We start from the raw sequence: 15,174 nt of genomic DNA on the forward strand, positions 1-15,174 counted from the left end.
GAACACTATTTCCACAAATGATAAGGAACCTTTTTTAAACAGTTAACCTGTAGTGGATGACATTATTCCAAAAACCTAAAAAGTTGATTTTCTGTAGCCTAATCAATCTTAAAAAATGGTGGACAGCTCAGTTCTCACAAACATATTAAAGTGTTGCTGTAGTTCACCATTAACATCTCATTTCTGTCCCAAAAGTGACAAGCTTTTGCTGTGGTACAAGTTAAACTGTAAGCTTTGACTGCAGGCTGAGCAGAACTCTGTTGTCAACCATGACTTCGATGATGGATGTTGTGCAGGGTCAACACCAGTATAAAAATGTGTGACAAATTAAAGGAAAAAAGACTGTGAAAGACTCAGTAAGATGGTGTGTCAGCCTCCAGAACAGCTTCAGTGCTCATTGACATAGATTCTAGTCTTTTGAACATTACTGGGAGAACTCTACAAACTCATTTAATTAAGGATGTGGAAAGCACTGTCTCGCAGACACTGTGACTGCGACGGCCAAAGCATATGATTCACAATTTAGTATTGCACTTTCATAAAGTTGGGGAACTCGCAAGAGACAGATTAAAGATAGAAGAGGTACTTTTAGTACCTATTATGGGATCAAGCTTCAAAAACGCTAGATCCCACAATTCCCATAATGTAATTTTCATTAGACCTTCCTTATTAAATGCCCTTATGTGTAAAATCAGTGGGTTGACCCTTTAAATTTCTTATTTCTATATATCTCAAGTCACCAGTGTGGAAGGGGTTTCAGGGTAAATGTTTGACAAAGTTATAGTTTTTTAATATAGGTATGATATTGTCCTCCTATAGGTTTTCAATTCCTGTTAAAACACATGTATTCAGTTACATTCGAGTTCACTCATGTACTGGAAACCCTCAATCTGACGTGGTGTTAAGATACTAGATATGAGCATAAAATACCATGTGCTGTCAATTTTACCCAATTTACTCCTGCATTCATAGACATGTGGTTCCTGCTTTGTCTTCCTGTGGTTCATCATTTGTTCCTGTTTAGGTACTGGCGCTACAATGAGGAAATGAGAACTATGGACCCTGGCTATCCCAAGCCCATCACAGTGTGGAGAGGTGTGCCTGACTCGCCACAGGGAGCCTTCGTCGACAAAGCCAATGGTACGATTTGTCCTGCCCAATACTCTGATTTGGCAATAACAGCATGGTTGATGTGCCAGGCAGCATTGATTTCAGCTGGTCACTGGCACACATTGTGCACGAGGTAAACCAGGCTAGCATTGATTGAAATTTGCCCCAGTTATTATACTGTGTCTTAGCGGGTGGCACACTTCCATACATGCAGTATCAGGGGAAATAGACTGATAGAAAGTATTTGTATATTGCAAATGAAATATGAAAAGAGGTCAACTTGCCCAGAAATGCCTTTGTTTTTGGTTTTTGAAATGTTTCACAAGCCCAGTGTTCCATAATCAGTCCATCAAGCTCAGTGTGCCATAAGACCCAGTTGGAGCAGGATTGTGGAAAGCAGAAAGGACAAGACCACCGCTGGGTGCTCATTCCGGTTTAAGCCAGTCGGCCTTCGCCAAGGGTGGGGAGGCGGGATTTATCTCGTTCAAAGAGCTCAGCCATTGGCCTGTCAGATAGCGTGAAGAGGAGAAAACCTTTCCCAATTGGATGTATGATGCCAGGTGGGCTTGGCAGCACCCAAGTTGGAAAAAGCAGGCCAGGTGGTGTTGAACGCTCAGGCCATCTGTGCTGAGGATCGGCTGCCAGATCCGTAGCCGGGCGTTTTTGCCGGTGAGGCCAGGTGGAGCGGGCATCAATCGGACCATGAAGGGTGGATTGATATCCAAGGGATGATGGGTGCTCATATGCATCACATGTATTTCCGCTACTTTGTGTGTCAGTCTGCATTTATTTGGTGGGCTTGCTGTTTGCAGAGACAGTGTGTCAAGTGGCACGCTCATAACATTGACCCAGATAACCAGGCGTAATTGAGTTTGCTGCTGCTGTCGATAGTGTGTGTGAAGCAGCACGTTTCAGAGTAGGGGCCCCAGGGTGATGTCTATAGGCCCTGAACAATGGAGCAAGTGGAGCAAATGCATCCTATTATTCATTTAGGGGGAGCAAAGTTATGGCTTTGCTACCCCACTTTTTGTCTTTTTAAAAATAATCTTATCATCATACAGTCCCCACAATCAGGCGATTACATTTAAGCAGCCTATATCTATGATTATTTTACTATTTTCAGCAACTGACAAAAACAAGTAATAAAAAAATCACACAGTTTCAGACCACCCTTTGAGTCAGTTCAGTCAAACCCCTCACTGATTGTTTGCCACAGCATGCTTTGGCTGTCAATCACAGTCTGTCAATCCACACAGAACTCTGACTGTTTACAACGGTGAGAAACCTGCCACTTAGCTTAACTGCAATCATTGATATAAAATAGAACATAGGAAAAGATACGCTAGCGCATGTTGAATGAACCTGCTCGGCCCACTGACTCCAGATAAACTTTAAATTAGGGGGAAATTGGGATTGTACTGTCTCCAAAATGCTGAATCGATTTGTGAGTAAACATTGCCTAACTTTAACATTCCACCCACCTAACGTTAGCTTGCTTGCAGTTTATTTTGCCCTGACACTTTCTTGCAATTCCCAATAATAAGTTTTCAGGCTAGTATGCACCATTCTCCCTTACTGGAGCAAGAGACTGAAAATAGTGCCTCCTTTTCAGTTCACTCAATTGAGAATCGGATTTGAATTGAGAATCAATTCTGAGTTGAATCAGCACCCAAGTATTGTGATAGTATCAAATTGGGAGATAAGCATATTGTCCCAGGCCTACAAAATAAACACTGTCATCTGTCACAACCTTTATTTTTCATCTTTTTGTTCCATCTCGGTATAAAATTTAAATCCCTATGGACACTTTTGTCTGTTAAGTCATGATTTTTTTCACTTAAGCACACAACACTCTGGTGCACGCATAAACTGTGTACGCCGCACCACGCACGTTCTCCAGCCTTTGCCACCTTTGTCTCAAAGAAATGCAGGGAAAGCCCTGTTTGTTCTTAATGCATTCTTGGTTTTCATAGCACCCTCAATTTAACTAATCTAGACTAGTGCAGGTGGCTGTTCTTGACTTAATCCAAGAGATTAGGTGATATAGAAATACAGGAAATTTGTTTTAAATTATGACCACCAGACCCCCCCCCCCCACCAATTATGTATCTTTCCAAGTTTGCTCCCCCATTTTAAAGCATAACCTGGCGCCCATAACGATGTAGACCTGGCTCTAACCCACAACAGTTCAGCCTGTCTCACCTCTCATCCCCCCCATCTCCCCTTTCTCCCTCCATATTAATATTCACATTTGTCACAGTGCTCAATGTTTGTGTTCTATCTGTTGCTTCATCTGGATCTTTCTGTTTTTCACATCATTTGTTTTAAATGTAGGAGAAAATTGCGGCAGAAGCTGCTGCCAGGTTGGAAAGAAAAAAGTCCAAAGAGTGGTTATATTTCTTCAGCTAATCACAATACTCAGCTGAGCTCAAAATAAGAGTAGCTTGGTTGCCTAAACAGTAACTTGCTGCTCGGACTGGTCAGGTTGTGAGGACCAACGCTGCGCCTCCTCATGGAGCAAAGAACTTGTTTAACTCTGTTTACAGTTTGTGTCTCATAAGCTTTATTCATACTTAATTAGTCATTTTTATTTGTTTCTCCAAATAACTCAAGGTTAAAGGAGTAGTTAAACATTTTGAGAAATACACTTATTCACTCTAGACATCAATACCACTCTCATGTCTGTGTTAAATATGGAGCTAGAGCCAAGAGGCAGTTAGCTTAGCTTATCATAAAGACTGGAAGCAGGGAGAAACAACTAGCCTGACTCACCTCTAACTTGCAAATAAACATGTTTTGTCACATTTATTTAATCTGTACAAAAAATAGAAATGTAAAAACAACATTTTGTGGTTTTAGAGAGAGTTACATACTGTTATGATGACAAGACTGGGAGGTCACTGGTCTTGTTTACCAAAAAATAGTTACAACATATGACTTCCTTCCAAACGATAAAACATCAGAGATACAATGTGTCATGCTAGCTGTTTCCCCCTTCCTCCTATTTGGATGCCAAGGTAATTATTTGGCTACGCTAATCACCCTTTGTGTCTTACAGAAATGAGATTGGTATCGATCTTCTCATGTAACTCTCAGCGAGACGGCCAATAAGTGTAATTCCCAAAATGTCGAACTACTTCTTAAAGGATTTCTCTGATTTTTCTACTGCTCCACTAAATTAGTTGTCATGATGTTGGTTGTACAGACACACAGCCCAAAAACCTCATCATAAACACAGAAAATAACAAATTATTACACAGATAGAAATTTTAATGGGGTTTGCTTCTATCAGATGACCTCTGAGTTTGCTAAACACAAAGCACTTGCTGTAGTTTTTTACAGACATGGAAAACCTACAGTATATTGGATATAAATTACAGATTGAATTTGAAGTTAATTAGAGTTACTTCTTATGAACACTCAATTAATCTCTGTAAATTGGGCCAGTGAGGAAGAGGAGAGCCTGAGACATCAACCAGGATCATGTTTACATGGCATATATTTTTCCAGAAAACATTTCAGGGACAGTAACTTGCAGGAGGCAGCAAAGTTTAGTTTCACTCCAAATATACACAACAGTTTCACAACCAGATATAGTGGAACAGTGGTCATCTCAGCACTTTTTACGCCATTTTTCAAACTTTTCAACAATTGTTCGTCTTCCAAATGTTTGCTGAAATGTTTGCTGAAATGGGTGTGTATGTGCTGAATTGATAAACAGAGAGAAAAGAAACATTTACTTTGTGTCTTTGCTTCTCGCACCGTTTTCATTGCTCTCTTCACAATCAAACACAGAAGGACAAATGTCCCCATGTGAAATATACCTCACTTTCCTCTTGGGGAGGGAATCAAAAATGAACACTGACTCACTGTGTAAGTAGACGAATTAATTTGTGTGACACCAGGACCGTTGCCCACATGTTCTCGTAAAAAAAACTGACACACTTGTGATTTGAAAAGCACCACAGCGGCTTGTTTCTCGATTATATTTGTTGTGCTGTTGTGTGATATTAGCTGTGGGGTTTGGCTCCTGGTTGGGTGTGTTGTGTCTTTTATGACCAGATATAATTAGTCTTCAGGGACAGTCAGAGACATCTCAGCTGAACAATAGAGCTGTAACTGAAACAATGGCAGAGCCCCAGAGACTATTTCTGAAATTGTTTCAATATTTGAACTATTTGAGGCGCACTTGTTTTACCATACTGGCAGGTTGATTTCAGTTCAATCGGTATTATTTTTCCTCATGATAGGCGAGGCAGCTGTCTCAAGGCAAAGTTTGTTCAGTATTTTAATTAGACAGAAAATACTCTGCCTGAATTGAAAGTGAGCTGAACTCAGCCCTGCTTGGCAGACATGTTAACAACCTCAAACACAGACACGCTGCTTGCCAAATAAAGTCAATCAAGTGATTTTTGGTGTTTTGAGGTGTTCATCAGATACTATTGGATTGTATTTTGGACAGTTTGGACACACCATGCATGAAAAAGAAACCTGCATAAAAAGGAGCAAATTAGCTGAAAATGGATCTAGTGCTAAGATATTTATATATTTAGCCCATCAGACACTTGGTGAACTTGTGACCTTTACATCACTTGAAGTAAAGTGTCATCATTTTCTTCAGTTTATGTTAAAGAGAGGGATTTTAGAGAAAGTGACAGCTTTCTTTGAACTGATTATATTTACTACTTTTTCTTTTCATTTTAAGGTTAACTAACACCCTGTGAAAATCTTTTTTCTGCTGAATTCCCATGATTTAAATTCTCACCCAGTGATGTGCAAGTGTACTCCAGGGTGTGGTCAGTACACTGTGACATCACTGCTGAGTGTGGTTACAGGGGCAATAGAGCAGGACAGGGCTGTTGTTCAGTTACTCTTTAAAAAAACTACAGATCACAATGCACTCACAGGTTTGTTTCCCTACCTCAGGTTTCACCTACTTCTACAAGGGGAAGGAGTACTGGAAGTTCAACAACCAGTTCCTCCGCGTGGAGCCGGGCTACCCGCGGTCCATCCTCAAGGACTTCATGGGCTGCGACCTGAAGCCCATGGACCCTGCCCGCCCGCCAACCGACGACGGCAACACGGACGTGGTGATCGAGCTGGACAACGAGGCAAACACGGTGAAGGCCATCGCCATTGTCATCCCCTGTGTGCTCGCGCTGTGCCTGCTGGTGCTGGTCTACACCGTGGTGCAGTTCAAGAGGAAGGGTACGCCGCGCCACATACTGTACTGCAAACGCTCCATGCAGGAATGGGTCTGAAACATGGGAGAGAGGGTGTGGCGATGGGTGGGAGAAGAGACTGGTGAAAACAGGATGACAGCCCCCACTTTCAGGGAGGAGAGAGTGATGCAGTGGACATCTTTAGTAAAAACACACAGCCACGCCTCCTCCTTTTGGGCAGTCTGATGTTCGTTCAGACCCGCAGAAACAGCCAGACAGTCCGTCGGCAGACCCTCATACACAAGGCACGACTCTGGGACTTCAAGTTGACTCTGCTAACTCCCAGCCTTTTTCACTAACAGGGGGGAGCAGAGGGACAGTTTGTGGGGGGATCTTTGCCTAAAATGACCTTCAGTCCCAGTCAAAAAAAAAATCAGGAGGGTCGGCATCTCTTTGTATCTCAGAAACTTTACTTCCTCTCCTCTTCCTCTGTCTGTCTTTGCCCGACTGCTCTTAATCAGGGGGAGGACTCACTTTCAGGGGGACACGCACTCTTCACACAGGGCACTGCATTGTCATCTGTCATATCAGGTGTTGATACAACAACAATTTTATATTTTCTGATCTCGGTGCCCCCACCCCCCCTCTCGCTTCACATTGCGCTCAAAAGAAAAACCGTCTCAGATAAACACAAGTTAATCACATTAACAATCTTCTCTCCCTTTTCTGTGTTCTTTTTTTTTCTTTTTCTTTCATTTTTTAATTTAAGGTCCTCACAGTTCCCTTTAACACGCTCCTGAGGAAGAGACCAAACTAAACCAAATAAAATCAATTTCTCTCCAAAGAGGATCGCTTTTTTTTTTCCTTTTCTTGTAGCTTTTATTTTCTCATTTTGTCTTCAGTTCATCTTTTCTTCCCTTCTCTGGATCCTTGCAGCGATTAAGAGTCGGGGAGCTCTGACTGTTGTGGCAGTCTGTTTGAGACACAGGGGCCAAATTATTCTGCAATATTTTAACTCGCCTTAATTATAGATCATACTACTTGTGCTTGGTTTTGCTGTACTTGGTGTTGTTTTTTTTTAATATTATTTGTATACCGCTTTTGTTTGTTTGTAAAAGATGCTCATTGAAAGCTTATTGTGATTGGTATTTCTGGATTTTATTACATTACCCAGAATTCTCAGCACTGGCTTGCTGAGCTATTCTTGGACAGAATAAACAGTAGGGTCAGCCTGTATTGAGAGTAATGTATTGTACGTTGGAAGGTTATGGAGTAAAGCCACTATTTTTGTGTTAAGATATTTGTTACTGTCTAACTTACTTTTATCATTTCCCTACGACAGAAATCAGGCTAATTAAGAGCTTGAGAGTCTTATTATTGGATTGTAATTTTTTTGGCCCATATTCCCCTTAAAGGTCACATATTATACTTCTTTTCAACAAGTTCACATAGGTCTCTGACGTCCCCAAAACATGGCTTTTGTGCTGAAAATACCACTGAGATTACGCATTCTAGCATCCCTCTATACCCCTCTGTTTCAGTCCTGTTCTCCATGGGCTGTTTCTGTGTCTGTAGCTTTAAATGCAAATGAGCTGCTGCTCCCCACGCCCAACTCCGGAACTGGCTGTGACTTTCCAGCTGTGACACAATGCAAGATTATATGACCGCAACTGGAGAGACCGGGGACTGTTAACAGTATTCATATACATACTGGAACTGCAACGGAGGTGCAGTAGCGCCACTAATACTAGTATTACAGTAACGCTAAGTGTATCCGTGGACCAGAATGGTCGTTTTAGACTCAGTTTGACTTTACACACACTGCCGAGTGGGCCACTACAGCTTCATGGTCTGAGCAAGTTAGCTGCTAGGTGCTAATAAAGGTTACACAACATTGCTGAGCAAAGGAATTCATGCAGTTTGACGATTTCTTTTTCACACGTGTATTGTTGTCTTCATGGCACGTCTATCATGTACATTTACATTAAACTACAGCAGCAACACACACAAACCAGCGAGGATCACGGTGCAGAAGGGGCTAACATTTAACAACAAAGCTAGCTGAGCTAGCATTGCAAGTTCCACAAAAAGCAACATGAAAAGATAGTTAACACCATCCAACCTACTACTGTTGTCATTTAGTTGGCTTCAAATGAGGATTAATGTTCACAGTTTTTCTTAACCGTCCCTCAGTATCACAACATTAGTCCAACATCGCTAACCATATTAGCTGCGCAACATGATAACACCAAGTTCAACAGACTAACCTGTTAAATAAACAGTAAAACAATATAAAACATGGCAAAACTTACAGCTTCCAAGTTTGAGGTCAGGTCGCAAACAGACAGTATCAATCCATTGCAAACACATACAACAGTTTTCCAGTCTGTTGTGTTGGTCCCTACAGCCAACCGACTGTCAGTCTGCTGGGGGGAGGTCAATGTTCAACAGATCCCTTTATGACGTCATAAAGGGAGCCAAATCTTAACGGTGTGTTTGCACACACATTTACTGAAAGATGGAGCAGGAGAAAAAGAGAGAGGATGGTCTTTTCTCATAGTCTTTCCCTTCATAGTTTGGGGGTCTGTAGACACACCAGGGACACATATTTATGTTGAAAAGACGTGAAAAAGTGCATTTAGCATAATATGTGACCTTTAAATTGAAGAAGAGTTAAAGTGTGCATCTGAAATGGTCACTGTATGGTATTTGTGAATGGACAGACCATTTAAAAAAAAAAAAAAAAAAAAAATCCTGTTGACTGCCTTGTTTGAGAGAGCTCACAGTTCCCAGAATGCTCTTGTCTCCTGACTGAGGACCCACAAAGTGAGACACCAAGTCAAGATCAGTGCCTGTGTCAACATGCATGCAAGCATTTACTGTACACCCAACTGGTTCTGCTCAACGTGGCTTTGGACCCCTCAACAGCTGAGGAGGAAGTTTTCTCTTGAAAATACTGTTTGCATTTATTTTTGTACATTTTCAGTGTACCCCAAGCCCCCTCCTCCCCCCTACCTCCAGGTACAATTAAATCTAAAAGAGAAATACCTTAAAAAGATTTAAATGGTACATTTGGGAAATTAGTGGGGAATCTTATGGGTGATTTGCGATTCCAATTGGCCTCAAATGCACCAACAAACCAACCGTTAGCGAACATTTAGTGTCCTCGCTGTTGTGGCGAGCAGTCTTCGAATGTGTGTCTGTTTTCATGATCACATACTGTTTTTTTTTGTTTTTCTTTCTTTCCTGTTTTCTGGTCAAAACAAATTGGACATCTCACAATGACTTCTTTGTGTAAGACTTTGGGACAACAGAGGAACGTGTCCTGACCGAATGAATAAATTGATCAATATATGATTAAGAGCTGCCTTCTAACTCTCTGCTCATCTTTTGTACTGTATGTTAAGTGTGTATGTGCAACACAGATCCACGCTTTTTGTGTACGCGTTATGTGTTCCCCGTCTCTGATTTTGCGGAGTGTTTGATTGCGAGGTTGTTTGTTGTCTCTAACTTTTAGATGATGTGCACCCTGCAGCAGTGTGATACTCACTTTTGTTTGAACACATTCATGAAGATGAAGCTGCACTTTGAAATCGTGCACATCACTCACTAACATTTACTATTTATCGCTAAACACTAAGTACAGCTGAGGCTGATGGGATTGACATCAGTTTTGCAGGTGTTAGAGTATAAACTAAAGTATTGGACAAATTAAGATTTTGGCCTGAAGATGGCACTACATTTAAAGTTAAATGATCACCAAAATTATTACAAATCATTCTGAGGGAAACTGACAGGATGCTAGCATGGCTAAAAAATATATCTTACCTTGTGCAGCTTTAATTAAAGGTTAGATTTGTATTTAGAAACTTAAAACATGGCTGGAACCAGTGTGTCCTTCCACCTACAGTAGAAAAGAACTGTGCAGACAGAGGGCTGACATAAATGAAGATATTGGCTCAAACAGCAGTGAACTCTGTAACTCAGCCTGCAGCAGTAAAGGAAAATTTAAAAAAGTTGCTTTTGATGCAGAGAAAACTGTACATGTGTTGATCTGGGACCAAGAGCCCTGCAGTCCACTGTTATTGTGTGCTGCCATATTTTTGGGTGGCACAATACAAAAATCAGGGCTTCAGATGTACGATCCCTGTGGTGCAGCGCTGGTATTTATTGCAGATTGAATGAGAAACTGGTGTTTATTCTGGCTTTGCTGGGACACATTCGACATACAGTTACTGACAACAAAGAGGGTGAGGGTGTGCCAGTTTACTGACTGTGGTCATTGTGTGTGTGTGTGTGTTTGTGTGTGTGATGAAATTACACTCTTAGGGATAACACTTCATTGGTTCTCATCACAGGACTGTTCAATGGTGAAATTGCCTCTCTGCTTTTAGACAAAGGCATTATATGCTCAGCTGTGTTTAGATTGGTGCTTTTTCTTGAGGTTCTTACTCATTGTCTGTTCTCTCTCCATCCCTGTAAGTACAGACTTTGAGTGCCTATTTGTGTTCTCCCTTATGTTTCCTACAGATGTACTGTATGTACCAGTCCTCTAGCAGTGACACAAGCAGTGCACTGAGTAGAGTGCAGTGTGGGTGTTAAAGAAGTTATAAGTCAGTCCACAAACCCCATGTTGCTTTGCCTGCCGGGTGTGTGTGTGTGTGTCTCAGTCTCTGTCTGGCTTATAATAAGTGAATCTCTTTCTGCATCTTGATCATGTGCATGCTTGGTAGAATGTGTGTGTGTGAGCATGTCAACCTCACAACTGGAGCCTGGACTAACCCTGTAGGCCCAGCAGCCTCAGAGACTGCCATGCTAAAACATTTGGTGCTAAACTGACCTACTCTGACCAGGGCTGTTATTCTACGGTGCTATTTTTGCCAGCCCTCCTCCTCCACCTCCTGCTGTCATTGGCTCAAAACTTGAGTGATTACAATGGGAGCCGATGTAATACATTTTCATTTAACCCGAGTCCTTACGGTGCACTGCTTATAATGGCCCCTCTTAGGTTACGGACCATTTATCCTGGTGATGGTTATTAGCGCAGCACAGTGATGCAGCTGAGAAGGGCTTGTTGAAGGTCAGCGGGGGTCAAGCTGTCGCCTTGGCCCAGATGAAAAAGGTGAAAACATATAGCTGAGACACACAGGAAGATTAATGGGTGTTTACTTGCACTGTCTCTTGCAGCTGGGAGGCCAGTGGATCATCCATATTCAGAGATAACATTGTAACATCGCTTGCGAACATCTTTTCTTGCCACTTTTATTTGCCATTTTGTATTTGTTGGATCATTTATATGTAGGTGTGATGACATTTAATGTGTGTACTGTATGTGTGTGACATCTCAGCACCCCCTTTTCAGCTCACTCATTGTCAAAATTGACTGTCTGCTAAAACCTGCACCCCGATCTGCAATTGTCCAATCATAGCTTAGCAACCATAACTAGCTGTCAAGTTTCAGGCGGTATGAAGGGTGGTTTCTTTTATTTTGGCCTTTCCAAACCACAAGAACAAAAGTGTAAGGAATGAATTAAAGTGTGTTCTCATGTGAGCCGCAATTATTAGCATGTCCGGCTAACTAGCTTACTACCTACATTAGTAAATGAGCTTTACTTCAAAGGCCAAGCAGCATATCATTAACTAGGTTACGTTAGTTTTTGTGGTTACAGGATACATTTTTTTAAAAGACCCATGTGTGACTAGTAGTTCCACTGTGTAGTGTATCCCTACTGTGTGGCAGCCAATCCTTTACGCTATCAGAATTTAAGCTAACGTTAGCAGCTCTGTCTGGTTCTTTCTTGGATTTGGGGAAATTTACAGTCTAGAAACCCCAACCAAACTTATTGTCTGAGGTAGTGTTTGCCAAACACAATAGCTAGTTCTCAACCTAAAAACCTCCTGTAACGTTAAAAGTGAAACATATTGTTTGAACAGAGGGAAGTATTGTCTTTCCCGACTGTCTATAAGCTAAGCAGCCAGACAAGTTTGTGTTAGAATGAAATGAGTCTGATTTTACATTTTTCCTTGTCACACGTCAACTGGTGAGGAAGCTGACTTTTTGTCTAGGACATATTTATGCATATTTAAGACCCTTTTCACAGGATTCTTGTCTTAAAAAAAGTCAGCTGGAAACATTAAAAGTCAGGCGGAGACAACTTTTCCAACCAGCTCATGAAGCTAACGCTATAAAGAGCCTGATTGTGTCTACTTCTGTCTGAAATCATTGTTTCCAAAATAAATATAAATTTTAAACAGTAAATCTGCCAGTTATCATTATAAACTGCATATATGCTGTGCAAGAACAGAAAGCTTGACAGTAACCAAGGAGGGCAGGGCTTAGCAAACTGTCAATTGACCTGTCTCACCATGTCATTATGTTTGGGGAGCCACTTTGATAAGACCCATTTAAAAAAAAAAATGTCTATTCTCCTTTTTTTTTTTTTTTTTTTTACCATTTTTCCACTGAATGTCTCTCAGCATCGTTCTTCTGTTGTAGTCTGTCGTTGGATCTGTTCTGTCGATCAATAAATACATTTAAAAAGATGTTCCCATGCGTCCTTGTCTTGTTCATGCCCATGTTCATGCATACACAGTCTTGACCCACTGCCACTTCCTGCAGAAATACAGCCAAGCTCAGACGCTTGTGACATGACAGGCTGAAAGGGAAAAAGATACAGATGATCAAGGAGGGCTGGGGATTTTTGGTATACTTTTTTAAAACTTATCTCTACAGGTATTTGAATATGAAACAGCCATACCTGGGATCTAAAATGTTATTTTTGTTAACTTTTCTCCCCAGTATTTTATATTCACAGTTTGATCATCCTTAAGTTTCATGTCATTACTCCCACGCCCATTCAGAGATCCTCTATCACACCTTCAAAGAGATGAACAGGGCAGTGCCATGATTCTTTCTTTTTTCTGCTGAGAATAGAATAGTTACTGTCACTATTTGGAGTGTGACAGATGAAAGCCATCTTCCAATCTCCCTCGGGTCCATTCAGAGGCAGAGAGCCTTTCTCCTCATACCATAGAATAGACCATCTTCATATTTCTTCAGTCATAAACCACCTCTGTAAGGACAGGAGAATTCAGAAGGAGGATGAAACACTAAAGTTTCGAACATGGCACCATGTAGAATGATAGTGAATGAACAAATCAATGACGCCTCTCTGCTGCAATACACCAGACGCTACATCTACAAAGAAATACCCATTTCTGTGTCTGCTGGCTTTGAACGAGCTGCTCGGACCAGACTTGCTCATAATCTGTTTCCAATTTCTATCTTTTCCATCGCTGGTTCCAAATGGTTTTTCAGCAGCGGTGCACCTTCTCGCTGAAATCTGCTTAGAATAACACCTACATGCATATGAAAACATACCCAGGGCACATTGTACATTCCAGACACTCAAATGAGACACATAATGCTTTTGTTGAAAGTATTTCTGCACTGTTGTAACAGTATTAGATTTTTTTCTAATTGCTGACATTTTGTTTAGCCTTCCCACCATGTTTTGACTGAAAGCTTTCTAGTTTCTGATTCCCCAGCTGTCTCCGACAGTGCTGTTATGTGTGCTGTGTTCACATCATTAGCTTCAGTGGTGTGGGGCTGATGAAATGAGACAAGAAGGCCCAGAGGTTTAATACAGAACAGACCTAAATGAATTAAAGAATATAGTGGTATCCATGTGATATCCCTCCTAGGATTGATGGTATGGGGAACATAAGATGGTACAAGCAACAATCAGGCTGGTGAGAGTAGAGCTGCAGGCATTATCCTACTATGTAGATTTAGGTTATATAGACTTTGGGTTAGAAACATTAAGGCCATCTGCTCACCCATTAAATACTGACTCTGATTTCACCTATAAATCTCCACTAGTTTGAGGACAATTACCCCAAACATTTTCAAGCTTATGCCTACTACAAACACCACAAAATATGTGTCATGAAGACACATTTTGTGTCTCTGTTCCATACTTAATGATCCCCTCTAGACATGTTTCCAGACATATAAAACTACTGTACTTTGATATGGTTTTTCCACAAAAAAATTCAATTACCTTGTTAGAAATTCTTAAAATGACATCTACTCCTTCTCCTTCATTAAAAATCCAGAATCTGTGAATATTCAAATATTTTTTACTTCAAAATTATGTCTCTTAAAATTATGTCTGGAGGCTTCAAGTTTCCACATCACATTTGTGTAAGTTGCATACTGGACCACGGTTGGCTCCAAACTAGTTGTGATGCACAAATCATGCTCATTGGTACACACCTTTAACTTAGATTTACAGTGAGCACAGAGAAAGTTTCCTTTCAGCAGATGAATGTGAAAAAAGCTTTGGAGTGTCAAACTCTGCACATATATCATTCTGTACAGTGAAGCTCAAACATCACAGTGATCTTTAAGCAAAGCATTTTTTTGAGTGAAACTGGGACTTTAAGCCTCTTCTTACTTCTGCATTTCCAGATCTGGCATTCACAACCTGATACTCCAGATGCTCTCAGACTTTTCCAGTCGATACACACTCCTCTTGATCCCAGACGAGTGTGTTTGGCAAGTGTTTTGTGTATAAAAGTCGTGTAATTCTTCAGCTCTAAATCTACTTTGTTAGAGACTTTAATCATCCAAATTACAAAAGGACATATTTTCTCATCTAATGGTATCTTGCCATGCAGACAGTTTTGGTTTATTTTGTCCAGGTTCTGAGATATCTTTGAAAAATGACATTTTAAAAAATGTACATCTCTTTTCCCCCTGTCACACTGGATAATCAACACCACACACTGTTACCAGTTTTCATTGGGACTATTTCCTCACTGAAAATGACAGACTTTCCAATAAAAGCTGTTTGTAGCGAGTAACCAGGACATTGGGACTCATGCAAGAACAATTTTG

The 15,174-nt window shown here is 40.9% G+C and overlaps 1 protein-coding gene across 2 annotated transcripts in view; it reads left to right on the plus strand.

Annotated features, from left to right (window-relative positions):
- The window catches only part of LOC137172906 (matrix metalloproteinase-16-like), an 88,932-nt gene extending 76,117 nt beyond the window's left edge, over positions 1-12,815 (plus strand). For both annotated transcript variants that reach the window (XM_067577500.1, XM_067577501.1), the window contains 2 exons: positions 1,025-1,140; positions 6,037-12,815. In XM_067577500.1, the coding sequence (XP_067433601.1) occupies positions 1,025-1,140; positions 6,037-6,371 (451 nt within the window). In that variant the 3' untranslated portion in view covers positions 6,372-12,815. The remainder of the gene's footprint in view (positions 1-1,024; positions 1,141-6,036) is intronic.
- Positions 12,816-15,174: the final 2,359 nt, after the last annotated feature.

The sequence above is a fragment of the Thunnus thynnus genome, chromosome 21, assembly GCF_963924715.1.
Source record: "Thunnus thynnus chromosome 21, fThuThy2.1, whole genome shotgun sequence".
In the NCBI taxonomy this organism is placed as follows: Eukaryota; Metazoa; Chordata; class Actinopteri; order Scombriformes; family Scombridae; genus Thunnus; species Thunnus thynnus.